The sequence below is a fragment of the Mangifera indica genome, chromosome 1, assembly GCF_011075055.1.
Source record: "Mangifera indica cultivar Alphonso chromosome 1, CATAS_Mindica_2.1, whole genome shotgun sequence".
In the NCBI taxonomy this organism is placed as follows: domain Eukaryota; kingdom Viridiplantae; phylum Streptophyta; class Magnoliopsida; order Sapindales; family Anacardiaceae; genus Mangifera; species Mangifera indica.
In genome coordinates, this window is record NC_058137.1 from 21,570,264 (window position 1) to 21,583,321 (window position 13,058).

The window sequence follows — 13,058 nt, forward strand, 5'->3', positions numbered from 1 at the left end:
GCTTGCCAAGCTCGTTTCAATGGTATTTAAATTTAATTTGTTTAAAATGAGTTAAATTTAAGTTTAAATTCGAATAAAAATTTCAATTCGGTTTAATACTAAAATGACATTTTTTTAGTTAATTCGTATCAAATTTTAATTTGAAAATATTGAATTCTCAAACTTAAATTGTTTGAGTTTAAATTGTTTCAAATTTATTCGAATCAAATTCAAACTTAAACTTAAACTTAAACTTAACACGCTAAACTCAAATATAACCTTAAAAGAATCTCATATACAAGCTTATTAGTCTATTTTTAAAAAATGGTCAAATCCGATTGTAGGGAGTAAATGGACGCACATATATCATAGCAAAAACTTGGATGATGGCATTCAGGTTCAGGTGAATATTTACTACAAATCCCGAGGAATGCAATCACATATTTATTTACACAAATATTATCCTACATTAGTTTAATTAAATTAATTATTTGTGTCTGCTCTTACCAGGAACTTGAATCATCTTCTCGAGGCAATTGCTTCCTACACTACTTTCATGTCAACCCATCGTCCCTCACGGCCCTTTCTTCTTTCATTCACAGCATGTGCATGTCCCCACCTTCCCTATACACCTCTTGCATGTTATCACAACCTTAGGTTGGTCAGTGTGGCAGAAATTTGAATAAAAATAGTATATGGGTGTGTTAATAAGTGAGTGGTATATGGTTAATTTCGTGGGTGTTTTGTTACTTGTTGAGAACGTTTTAGCCACAGGGTGATGTAGTCAAGGTGACATTAAAGGGAAACTAAGTCACCTTTGTATAAACTGGTCGAAAATTAGAGTTGCTTTCTTAATGAGTTTAAAGTAAGACGAAACTATTAACCTAAATTATAATATGGGTACGTACAAAATTGATTATTGAAAAGACAGAGATACTATATAGATAGGATAAGAAGTTAACTCGTGATAATGTACTCTTTCGCTTCATCTTTTAAACACAAATACCCTTATTTTATAATCTAATGTTTAATATTAAAATAGAAAACACCTGAACTCAATAGTGAATCGAGATTTTTATAAGAAGATTATAATTTATAATCAAACTTAAATATCTACGCAAGAAAAATTATTCTCTATCCAAAAGTATATGTAGTGTTCGTTAGTCTTTGATATATTTCTTTAAATGTGGACAATTTAGTAATGAATATTTAAAATAAAATTTATTGAAAGGAGAGTTTTGTGAATGAGAGAAATTATGTACTCCATATTACGTATCTAATTTTTTTTCATTGTTCTTTAGTATAATTTATAACTTCCTAAATATGAATAATTTTCTAACGTGTAAATTTATATAAGCACATAAACCCAATATTGAATTGAGATTATTGTAACAAGTTTTTCGATTTATTATAAAATACCCAAGTTTGCAGAAGAGAAAGGTATGCAATCAAAATATAAATATATAGTTTCCATTAGGGCAAATGACTATTTCCCACCCAAGTTTTAGTTGACTATAAAAACATATCCATAACAGTTCAAAACCCTAAATACCTACCTATGGACTAACTTTTGTTAGAAACAAGGATAAAATTGTCGTTTTACTACTAAATTTCAAAACCTTAAAAATTTATATCATTTTCCTTTCTTAGTTAAGAAAACTAACAATTTTTTCCTATACTAAAATTTTGAAAAACTACAATTTCCCCTTAAAGTTTCAATTTTTCAAGTGAGCCATTGATCCACAGGAATTTGGTGGCTCAATGGAGGTGGAGAAGAGTCCAGAAGTGTCAAGCTTCTGGTCATCCAGATCAAGGCTTCTAGACAATGATGTGCCATCCAGATCGCCTTATCCAAATCAACTCCTCTGGAAGACGAAACATCATCGAAAAGCATTGATGTTTTTGGATGATGCATTGTCATCCATATTGACGCCTCTGGATGATGAAGCGACGACACATTGTCGTCTAGAGCGTCAATGCTTCTGGACGACGATACGCTTCTAGACATTTCTTTGGTACTATTGAGCTATAGGATTCTGGTGGATTAGTGGCTCATCTAAAAAATTGAAACTCTAGAGAAAAATTGCAGTTTTTTAAAGTTTTATTATGAAAAAAAATTGTTAGTTTTCTAAACTAAGGGGGGTAAATAATATAAATTTTTAGGGTTTTAAAATTTAGTAATAAAATGATGTTTTTACTCTTGTCTCTAATAGAAAGTTCTAACAAAAGTTGCTCTATAAGTGGATATTTAGGGTTTTGAACTGTCGTGAGTGTACTTTTGAGATTCAACTAAAAACTTAGATGAAAGATAGTAGTTTGCCCTTTCCATTACTCTTTATCGTAAATTCCTAAACATCTCTAATAACTAATGTATATGTGTTTGACATTCATTAAATAACATTGAACTAAACTTGATATCGAAGAATTGAGCTTTGCATTGAAAAATAAATAAAACTTATTAAAACTTCTTATAAAAGTAATAAGTATAAATAATAATATATCACCATACAGTTAAATTATTTTAAATTTAAGATAAAATAATATATATCATATCATGATTAGCCATTATTTATATATAAATTAGTGTTCATTATTTATACACATACTTTCTCCTTTCCCATTAAAGAAATATGGCAGTGCAGTCAAAACCCTATCAAAGATCAGCAATTTAATAATAAAAGGTTTAACAGTAATTTCAGTAATTACGAGCACATAGAATGCTCAACATTGAATTAAGTTTTACGTAAAAAGATTTTCAATTTATGATTGATTACTAAAACACTCAACAAGTACACGTACATTCCATCACTCTTTATAAGCCCTAATTAACTTTCTTCTTCTATTCTCTTCAATACACACAAGAGTGAGTGAGAGAGAGAGAGATTTAAATGAAGTCTCTGAATCTGAAAAGCCATTAATGGTGATAATGGAGAGAGGAATGTGGAAACCTAATGTTGAAATGTCACCAAACTGCCCTCGTTGTGGCTCTTCAAATACTAAATTTTGTTACTACAACAACTACAGTTTAACTCAGCCCAGATACTTCTGCAAAGGCTGTAGAAGATACTGGACCAAAGGTGGCTCTCTCCGCAACGTCCCCGTTGGCGGTGGCTGCCGGAAAAACCGAAGAGGTAAGTCTGTAAGATTATCCACTGATCATCATCATCACAACAATGATAATAACAACAATAATGCAGTTTCTTCAAAGGGTTTCACATATGGAATTGGAAATGAAGCTATTTCAAGTCCCGGTTCTTCTGGTTCACATATTGATCTTGCTCTTGTTTATGCAAATTTCTTGAATAATCAACAGCCAGATGATTCCAAGGCGAATAATTCTTGCGCTTTCAAATCTATGGCGCAAGAATTTCGAGGCGAATTCGATCCATCTCTCGAATTTTGCACAAATTTGGATTCTACTGATAGAGTTAAAATGTTACCAGCTGCTGAAGATCAGAATTGCAATAATAATGATCAAATTTATTACAATTCTGTATTTCAAGATCAACCGATATTGCCGATATTGCCGCCATTGCCGATTGCTGAAGATCAAATGTGGCTGAATTCACAAACGATGACGAATCTGAATCATCAAAGTTTGGAAGCAACAACACAAGAGCCCTTGATTGGAGCCGAGATTCATCATCATCAAGCGGTTCAAGATCCAAATCTTTTATTTGGCAATTGGAGTCCATTTGATTTCTCAACTGATGATACCTTCAGCAAGACTTGAGAAATTATTCTTTTATAAAAAAGGTTTTTTTTTACTATACATAATAATGTATAGATCAACCAGATATATGATTAAGTACATGGTTGCTTGTAATTATAAAATAATGGTGCCTATGATCAAGCTTCTCCAATTTTCATGAAAAAAGTAGAACCGGAATTAAAGAGGTACATTTTTTTGTTAAATTCAGCACAAATGATAATTTACTGGATTAATTCTAATATGTTACTTATCTTATTCCAATTAATTCATTTAATCCTTTTTTTTACCTTTTTTAAATTAAAGATAAAATAATACTCAATCATATGAAGACATGTATAGGTGTGTATATATTTATGTACTCAAAATAGGTACGTATAATATTGTTTCTAAAAAAATTAATTAATGATGTTGTCTAATCCTACTTATAAATAATTATATGGTAAAATTAAACCTAGTTTTAAGTGACCAAACAACATATTACGCTTAATCTTCTATTGCTATACACCCTATCTAGATAATTAATTAAAATTAACCAGTCTTACTCCATTGTCCATATATTTTTAATTAGTCTCCTAATTAATTTCAACTTGAAAATCATGCTAATAAACGAAATTAAAGTCTAAAATAATGGTAGATACAAAAGTTTAATAAAAACGAGCAAGTGATTTATAATTGTTTAACCATATAATGCTCAAGCTTGAAACTTCAACAAGAGTGTCGAGATTGCTCTAAATGGACAAAGTACAACTCGGATTTGAGCTAAACATTGCAAAGAAACTCTAGATCTAAGCACAAAATATGAAAAAAAGAGAAAGAAAGAGAGAGCATGTTTGGAGAGCTCGACTGAGTTGTATTGATTTACATAAATGAATTACAAGATACTTGTTTGTATTTGTACGTAACATACATAAACGGAAGACGTTAGTTTGAATAGTGACCAAATGTTTCTGTTACCTTATACAAAAAATTGCACATTTGACAACTCATTTTCAAATTCTTTTACAAACACAACCTTGCAAAATTGTAAATCATTTCCATATACTCTAATATCCCCTCTTAAACTGAACTCTCTTCACACTCCATAAAGAGTAAACATTACATTATATACAACCAATTTGAACTTGTGAAATTCAAATTAAAACCAGATGTGTATTTTATTTTATAATATGTTTGTCTGGTGGGAAATTTTCAACATTTCATTTAATAATTAATTCTAATAATTAATTGTAACAATTAGCTTAGAAACTTGGTAACAATTAAAGTTTACATGATCCCAGAAACGTATGCCCAAGATCCAAGAAATTAACTAACTTCAACTATCATTTTATTTGGTGTCAGACAATTTTATGGGATAAAGAGTACAAAATTTTGATCAAATCATATCTTAATTCAAGATATAATTTCATATAGAAATACTAACATAATTTATTTGATCATATATTTTAGCGGAAGTGAAAATAATAAAATGAGTTAACACTTATGTTATTTATATTTAATTTTAAGTATCTTATTTACTTAAAAAATATTACTTTATTATTAGACCAAAAGACTTATTCTCACTCAAAGTTTACTCTTTTTTAAGTTTTTACTCATTATTTTTCAATAATCCAAATACCTATTCGTAAGTTATTAAAATTAATAAAATCTATTAATTTTAAGATTAAAACTGTCATTTGACAAATAATATTAAAAAAATAAAACCTTATCTCATTTTTCTCTCTAAATCTTTAAAACTAACAAGTTCCCTTCACTAAATTTAGAGAATCTCTGATGACGATTTATCTCCCTTCTTCAATGATCTCTCCCTCCGATGACGAACTCTCTCTTTTCTCCAGCAACGGAGGTCTTCGTTAGAGACGAAGACATTATTTTCATCTTCGACGAATACTTTCATCGCTAGAGAAGAGAGATAAATCATCGCCGGAGAAATCCTAAACTTAGTTCGGGGAAAATGAGATAAAATTTTTAAACTAACGGATTTAATTAACTTTAATGGCCAATGATGGGTATTTAAATTTTTAAAAGATAATTGGTGAGAACTTAAGAAAAGATTAAACTTTGGGTGGAAATAAGTCCCTTGGCCTTACTTTTAATTCAAAATTATAATTTTATGGACTATTGGTTACTTTAATGGGTAAGAATGGGTTGTTGCAAAACGAAGTCATTTTGTTGCAGCGGAAGAACGACGTTGAAAATTACATTGGCTGACCGTCGTTGTGAGCTCATTGTAGCTCTAATTTCTTGTGGTACATATTATGTCTACTTATACAATTTTAAATCTGTCGTATTCTTCCCATTCAAATCCTAAGTTTGAAATCAACATCTATATTAATAATCTGTTACTTAATGCACAATTGTTTCGAATTAAAAGCTATTTAACTGATTGATGATGATATAACAACCAAAAAAATAAAATGATTCTCATCATTTCTAAAATTGTAAGATTTTGTTTGAACTTAAGATGGGTAATTTTAAAAAAACAATGACAGAGACAGAGTTTAGGAGATGGCAACTTCAGATAGTGTGCTGCCATTCTTTCAGAAAAAGAAATTGTATGTATTACTTGTCTTTCAAAAATTTAGTTCGGATATTAGTAACTACTTCAATTGTAATAAAAATAAAATTTCAGTCTAATGAATATATATGGCAATATTATTGTTAGGCATATGAATCGTGTATATTATGAATATCTAGTCTTTGAAAATTAAAGTCAAACCAAGACATAGTTAATCAATCATAATTTAGTTTAGGCCAAAAGACTTATTCTCACCTAAGGTTTGGTATATTTTTAAACTTTTATTTGAAAAATTTCGAAACCTTAAATATTTATTATTTTATTAAAATTCTCTGTTAGAATTACAAGTAAAATCTTCATTTTTTATTAAAACATTTGTTAGATAAAGATGATTTATCGTCTTCAGATAAAGACAATTTGTCGTCTTCATTCGACGAAAATGGTTGTCAGACATCAGAGTTTCATTGGAGAGGAAGCTAGTGAAGGCCGATTGTCAACTAGAATGGAAACGGTCATTGAAGAAGGAAAACAAAGCCTTTGGGGGGAAGGGGGGAGTTAACTTTTTAAACTTTGGGTGAGAGAAAATTGTTAGTTTTTTAAATTAAGAGGGCAAATGAGATAAAATTTTAGTTTTTAAAATCTTTTTTATTAAATAATGATTTTACCTTTAACTTTAACAAAAAAATTTAATAAAATATGGATATTTAGGTTTTTGAGATTTTGCTGGTGAAAATTTGGGAATACAACAAACCTTTGATGGGAATAAGTCCTTTGGCCTTTAGTTTATAGAAAATTCAAGATTAAACTCACCGAACTTGAATGAAGTTAATTTTTTATTTAAATGAAGTCAACAATGTTGGTAGTTTATACTCAAAACATTTAAAACACGGGATAGTAATAAGGGAAAAGGACTATTTCCCACCCAAGTTTTAGCCGTATCTCAAAAGTATACCCATCCCTGATTAAAAACTCAAATACCTACTCAAAGTTTAATTTACTTGAATCCATCCACATATTTTCTGTTATGGTTAAGGGGTAAATTTATCATTTTATCAATAATATTAAATAATTAAAATTTCATCTCATTTCCCTCCCTTTAATTTGAAAAACTAACATTTGTCCCCTAAATTAAGTTTTAAAAATTTCACTTTTCCCTCCTAAAATGCAACCACTTTCTCCGGCGACGACGGAGAAGTTTTCGTCCAGAGGTCGACCACCTCTAGATGATGACCGTCGTCCAAGAAGGACGATCATCATCCAGATCTAGATGACGAGTGTCATCCAGAAGCGTCATCCATCGTCCAGTTTGGACGATGTTTCGTCGTCTATTCTAGACGACATTTCGTCGTCCATTCTGGATGACAAGCGTCGTCTAGAAAATGGATGATGAGGGTCGTCCAGAATGGACGACGAGTATCGTCTAGAGAATGGAAGATGCTCCGTCGTCCAGTGAAGGTCAACGAACGTAGTCCAGATCTAGACGACGCTCGTCACTCTCCGTCCAGCCATATCACCGGTGGTCGGAGGCAAAGTGAAAAAAAATTAGAGATTTGGGGGGGTGAAAGTCACTTTTCAAAGTTTAGGGATGGGGGTAAAAGTTAATTTTTAAAATCGGAGGGAAAAAATATGATAAAATTATATAACTAGAATATAAACAGTAAAATAACGGTTTTACCTCTCTATTTAATGAAAAACTTAACGATAGTTTAGAGGTGAGTGAATGTTTGAATTTTTTATTAGATGTGAGTATGCTTTCGAGAAACCGCTAAAACTTGAGTGGGTAATAGTCCCTTTCCCCAGTAATAAAATACAAAACTTTAGTACATGACTTATATTCAGATAGCCAATAGAAAAAATTTTACTATTCAGACATCTCTAGACTAGACTTTTTTATATAGAAATTTGAACAGCCAATGCTAGTGATTGGTCAAAAATAATGGGAAAAGTACATGGAATATGGCGACTCACAAGATAAAATTTAATTATATAATGATATATTATCTATATACTTAATTATATACTTAAAATTATATATATAAAATATTGCGCTTTGAAATACCATGAATTCCATAGTATTAATGTTGTTAATGTTAGCCCAACTTAATTAAACTGATAATTAATCAAAGAGATTATGAATTAGAAAAGGTAAGAAAATGGAGGCTGGTGTGAACATTTCAAAGGGGCTGGCTATAGCTTCATTTATTTTGGTTGGTGAACGGAGCAGCCAGTAATTAAATTTATGTACAACGAATCAGCTGCTAGTCACCTTCAAGACAAAAATATAAATATAAAAATTTAATAAATGCAGAAGAGAAAGAAATTTATTTCTATTGACCCACCACAATTCCAAGAGGTGGTATTTTCAAAGGTGGTTTGCGGCCAAGTTGAGTGGCATTTTTTGACCAAAATCTTCATCTTCAAACCATTCATGCACCTGCTCTGCACCTTCTAGGTCTAGGGTTTGATAATTAACTTTTTTCAGACTCAGCAGTGAAATCAACAGTGTATTTTTAGAGTGTTGACCGGTTTGCCTAATTTGTTGAATTTGAATAGTGAATTTCTTTATCTTATTTTCATTAAATGTTCTAACGTTCTTATAATTTCTAGTAAAATCTGCTGTTCTTTCTTAATTGATTTTATCAATAAGTAAGCATCATTTTGTTTTTTAACCACTATTTCCATCCAGATTTCAGTACTCAAATAATATATTAGTATTTAATTAAATATTATTTTATTTTTAATTAAAATCATCTGATTACATGATGAGACGTTATTTAAGTATTCATTTGGATACTAAAAAACTAAGTATGCATAGTTTTATTGTATTATTTTGGCTTAGAAAAATTAGGTACTCAATTGGGTATTGAAAAACTGGATGTGCATAATTTTATTGTATATTTTTTGCTTAGAAAAATTTTAGATTAAGAGACAATCTTTTTCCAAAATTATGTTGAATTAATGTAAAATTTGTAATACAATTTCATCCATACGATGAATTGTAACATAAAATGAAAGATTTATGATATATAGGCAGCATAAGATTTTAACATTATTATATACATTTAATGATTAACATGGCATGATTATATATATAAGATGATCTTCTTACAAATTTGTTTTCTCTCCTGTCAATTCCAAAGTATTCAAAATTCAGTCTTTTTGAATTACCAATATATATTATTTGCAGAGAAAATTTTCTCTAAATGGTAAATTTATGACATATGGATATTATACATATTTAGATAACTCATTCCCACATAAAATTTTATAATTTAAACTTACCATTGAATGTAAATTGAAATTTGAAAAAAACAAAAACAAAACATAAAATGTGTTCGTCATGAAAAATTTTGTGGGCACACAACTTTAATTTGATTCATTTAAATTTGTTTAATATTATATTATCAACAACTTAGGTACAAAAAATGAGGAAAACATAGAGGAAAAGTGAATCCTTGAACTACATCAATCAAACTACTGGATATGATCCAATCAAAGTACTGGGTACACATGGAGAATTCTTCCATGCCCGAGCATGCATTTTTAGTATTTCTCTAGCTTTATCTTTTGTGTTGTTGCTACATTTAACTTGAAGCACCAAACAAAGTTTCGCCACAACGCCAAGCTGCAACATCTCTTGAAGTACACTGGGGGTTGCCGAGAACTTTGAAATGGAAAGCAAAATCCTCACCGCCCTATCGCTGGCCATCTGCGAAACCCTAAGTATCTTCTTCGAAACTATCGCCATTCCTGCCCCATGCTTCAACAGTTCAGCTCTTCCTTCCGCGCATTGGCAAAGAAAATCAATCGTCATTAGAATGAGCTCGCAATCCCTCCTATCAGATTTCTCCAAGAGAAGATCGATAAGGATTGAAACGGCACTGGCTTCAACTGCCTTCACTCGATTTCTTCCCCATGGAAGAATATGAACGAGATTTTGCAGTGCGGCTATTGAGGCCTGATGGGAGATTTGGTCATGCAGAATTTGAATGATTTCGATGAAGAATTGAGGGCTTAGATTTATGAATTGGATTGGATCAGCTACTTCCACTTCGAGCATTGATTTTAATAACACAACTGCATAAGCTCGTGACTCGAAGGTTCCAAGTTTCATGATTTGTGTCAACGACTCGACGAAATCCCCATTTTTGTTCATGAGATTCTTCAATCCGACGTTGGATAATTGAAGATTGCACAAAATGCCCAAGGCTTCCTCGCTAAGCTGTCTAAAATCAAACCCTTCTTCGGTTGATTCTTCAAACGATACAAAACAAGAGTTTCTCGAAAGAATCGACGCCAAGAAGTCCACGGCACCTGCTACCTCCAAGCACCGTTTGTTTGTCTCATTTTCCGCCGCGATTGATCTCAACCGTCTAAGGCACTTAACTAGCAATTGCGGTGACGATTTTGCATCTCTTATGAGTTTTGAAATCTGAGCTTTGTTGATAGGGGGCTTTGGCGTCGGAATTCTTTCAATGCCATAAGAAGCATTGAGAGTACACCACGATTGAATCAGGCGGCGAAGAGTGTGATTCGGAGTCAACTCACAATCGGGTGACAGCACTTGTTTTGTCATCGGGCAGGTGTTGTTCTTTCCAGAAAATAACCATTTCTCGATGCTTTGACGATCATAAGTAATCCCCGTCGACACCGTCACCGGATCTTTCATAATCTCCAGCGATATCGGGCACAGAAAATAGTGCGGAACATCAATTTCCTCCATGAATTCGAACGTTAGCAGCTTGAATTTCTTCAGAGAAGTAGATTGAAAGTATTTGAGAGAAGTTAAGTTTTTGATATGGCTATGGCCAAGAGAGGATTAGGTTTTATACGTATACGAGTGAGATATTGAACAGGTGAAAGTCAAAAACACGCGAGAGAGAGAAGGGAAGGATTGAGATTGACTTTTCTAAAAAGTACCAGGTCACAGACGGCTGATTTATTTATTTTTTGTTGTGGATTTAATTATAAATTTTTGCATGTTGATAAATTAAAATGGGTTTGACTTTCCCTGCCGAAGAAGAGTTGTGTTTGGTTTCTCTGTCAACCTCGTGTTTTGAATGTGTTGAGTTGCCGACAAAACAAGTAAAATATTGGAACCTGAATAGCCTTCGTGCCTGCCTTCTTCACTCTTTAGTTCTACTTGTCTTTTGACCAATAATATATAAACATCGAATTTGCTTTTAATTAATTTAATCAGAAAAATTAAAAGAGAGAACATGGGCAAGTGAAAGAAAATCTTGCTAATTAGAGAAGAGAATTACATGGGATATGACAAAAGAGTTGAACTGTTTTTAAACATATACGCTTATGTTACATTCCAAATTTGTATTCAACACATGTGAAAATTGATTGAGCATTTCCTTAATTGTGAGGCAACTAATTTGTCAATTTAGCCGTCACATGGATGGTATCATGACTTTTTAAAATCTACTATAAAATTAATTATTTTCACAGTTTTTACTACTTTTACAACATTATCTCAAAAAAATTCAAATATTTAAACTATCAAGTAAGATAGAACATTTTAATGGAATTAAAACTTTATAAATATTTTTATCCACAAAATCAATACACATAGTTGTTAAAAGTGCATTAAGGTAAGAAGCCCCTCAAGAAAATAGGTCAATCGCTTCTAACATAAAAGACGAACAAAAGTTTAAAAGTATAACTTAAACGTATATTCATTACATTTTAGAAGAAAAAAAGTGTAAGAAAAACGTGTTTTTAAACCTAATCGAATAATATACGTGTAGGTTTAAAATTTATGTTTTTTATAACTCTCTTATTTCTAATTTCATTATGACAACTAAGTTTTTAGATGATGTTTGGGTGATTAGTCTTTATTAATTTTATTTTTTATTGTTTTTGTCTAAAAGCAACACTTTTGCTTTACTTTTATATTTTTCGTTTAAATAACATAACTTCTAATCAGTTTTGAACATTTCTCACTTTTAACAACTATGTCTAAACCAATAAGAAATTGGGGACTTAAGGTAAATGTATGAACTTGGTCTATAAAATATAGCTGACTATGTCATTCTTTACTAAAATATACGAATGAATGTTCAATGGAAGCATTTTAGGTAAACGAAGTTTTCGGACGCACCTAGTGGACAAATGTATGCCGCAAGATTAATTAAAAAAACACGTGGATAAATCTGGTACCGCAAGATTGGTCAACGTCGACTCCCAATGATGCAGATGCTTTGGCAGATACGTGTAAAGTAGGCAATTTATTTGTTTAATTTTTGGTGGAATGGAAGGTCAGCTCTTGAATTGTATTGTAGGAGCTGATGCAGGAATCAGTTTGAATCGTGATTTTAATTTTTAATATCGAGGATTTAAAAAATAATAAATAACAAAAATTAATAATACACATTAGTCAACTGCTTAGCTATGTCGTGATCAAATTCAGAAACAGTTGCAGCACACGGTAATCCAACGGTAACGTGTGCCGCCGTCTTTTAGATATCCAACAAAATTAAAGTAAAAAGGCAATTTTGTCGGAAGAATTCTCTTACTTCGCTGCTCTATCCATTCATATTTTTGTCGGCGCATGGAGACGCTTCCAGAGCCGTCTGATTTTTGTTGAATTAAATTAAATTTTTAGTTTTAAAAAAATTATAAACTAAAACGAAATGATTTAATTTAAACTGAATAAAAAATATCAATTATATTAAACGAATTTTTGATTAATTAGTTTTTTAATCAAATTTTAAAAAATTATTATATTTTAGTTATTTCTATTTTTTCTAAAAATATATTTAATGTTTTATTAATTTTTATTCAATTTTTTAAAAGTTAGTTTTAAAAATTAAATAAATTAAAAACTGATTTTTTTATATTTTT

At 30.9% G+C, this 13,058-nt stretch overlaps 2 protein-coding genes across 2 annotated transcripts; one reads left to right on the forward strand and one right to left on the reverse strand.

Moving 5' to 3' along the window:
• The first annotated feature begins 2,905 nt into the window (after nucleotides 1-2,905).
• LOC123223140 (dof zinc finger protein DOF3.5) lies at nucleotides 2,906-3,712 on the forward strand. The gene has a single exon (XM_044646270.1). It carries the CDS (start codon nucleotides 2,906-2,908, stop codon nucleotides 3,710-3,712), a length of 807 nt encoding a protein of 268 aa, XP_044502205.1.
• Nucleotides 3,713-9,554: 5,842 nt separating this feature from the next.
• On the reverse strand, nucleotides 9,555-11,024 carry LOC123213861 (E3 ubiquitin-protein ligase PUB23-like). Its single transcript, XM_044633481.1, has one exon. It carries the CDS (start codon nucleotides 10,927-10,929, stop codon nucleotides 9,676-9,678), a length of 1,254 nt encoding a protein of 417 aa, XP_044489416.1. The 5' UTR covers nucleotides 10,930-11,024; the 3' UTR covers nucleotides 9,555-9,675.
• Nucleotides 11,025-13,058: the final 2,034 nt, after the last annotated feature.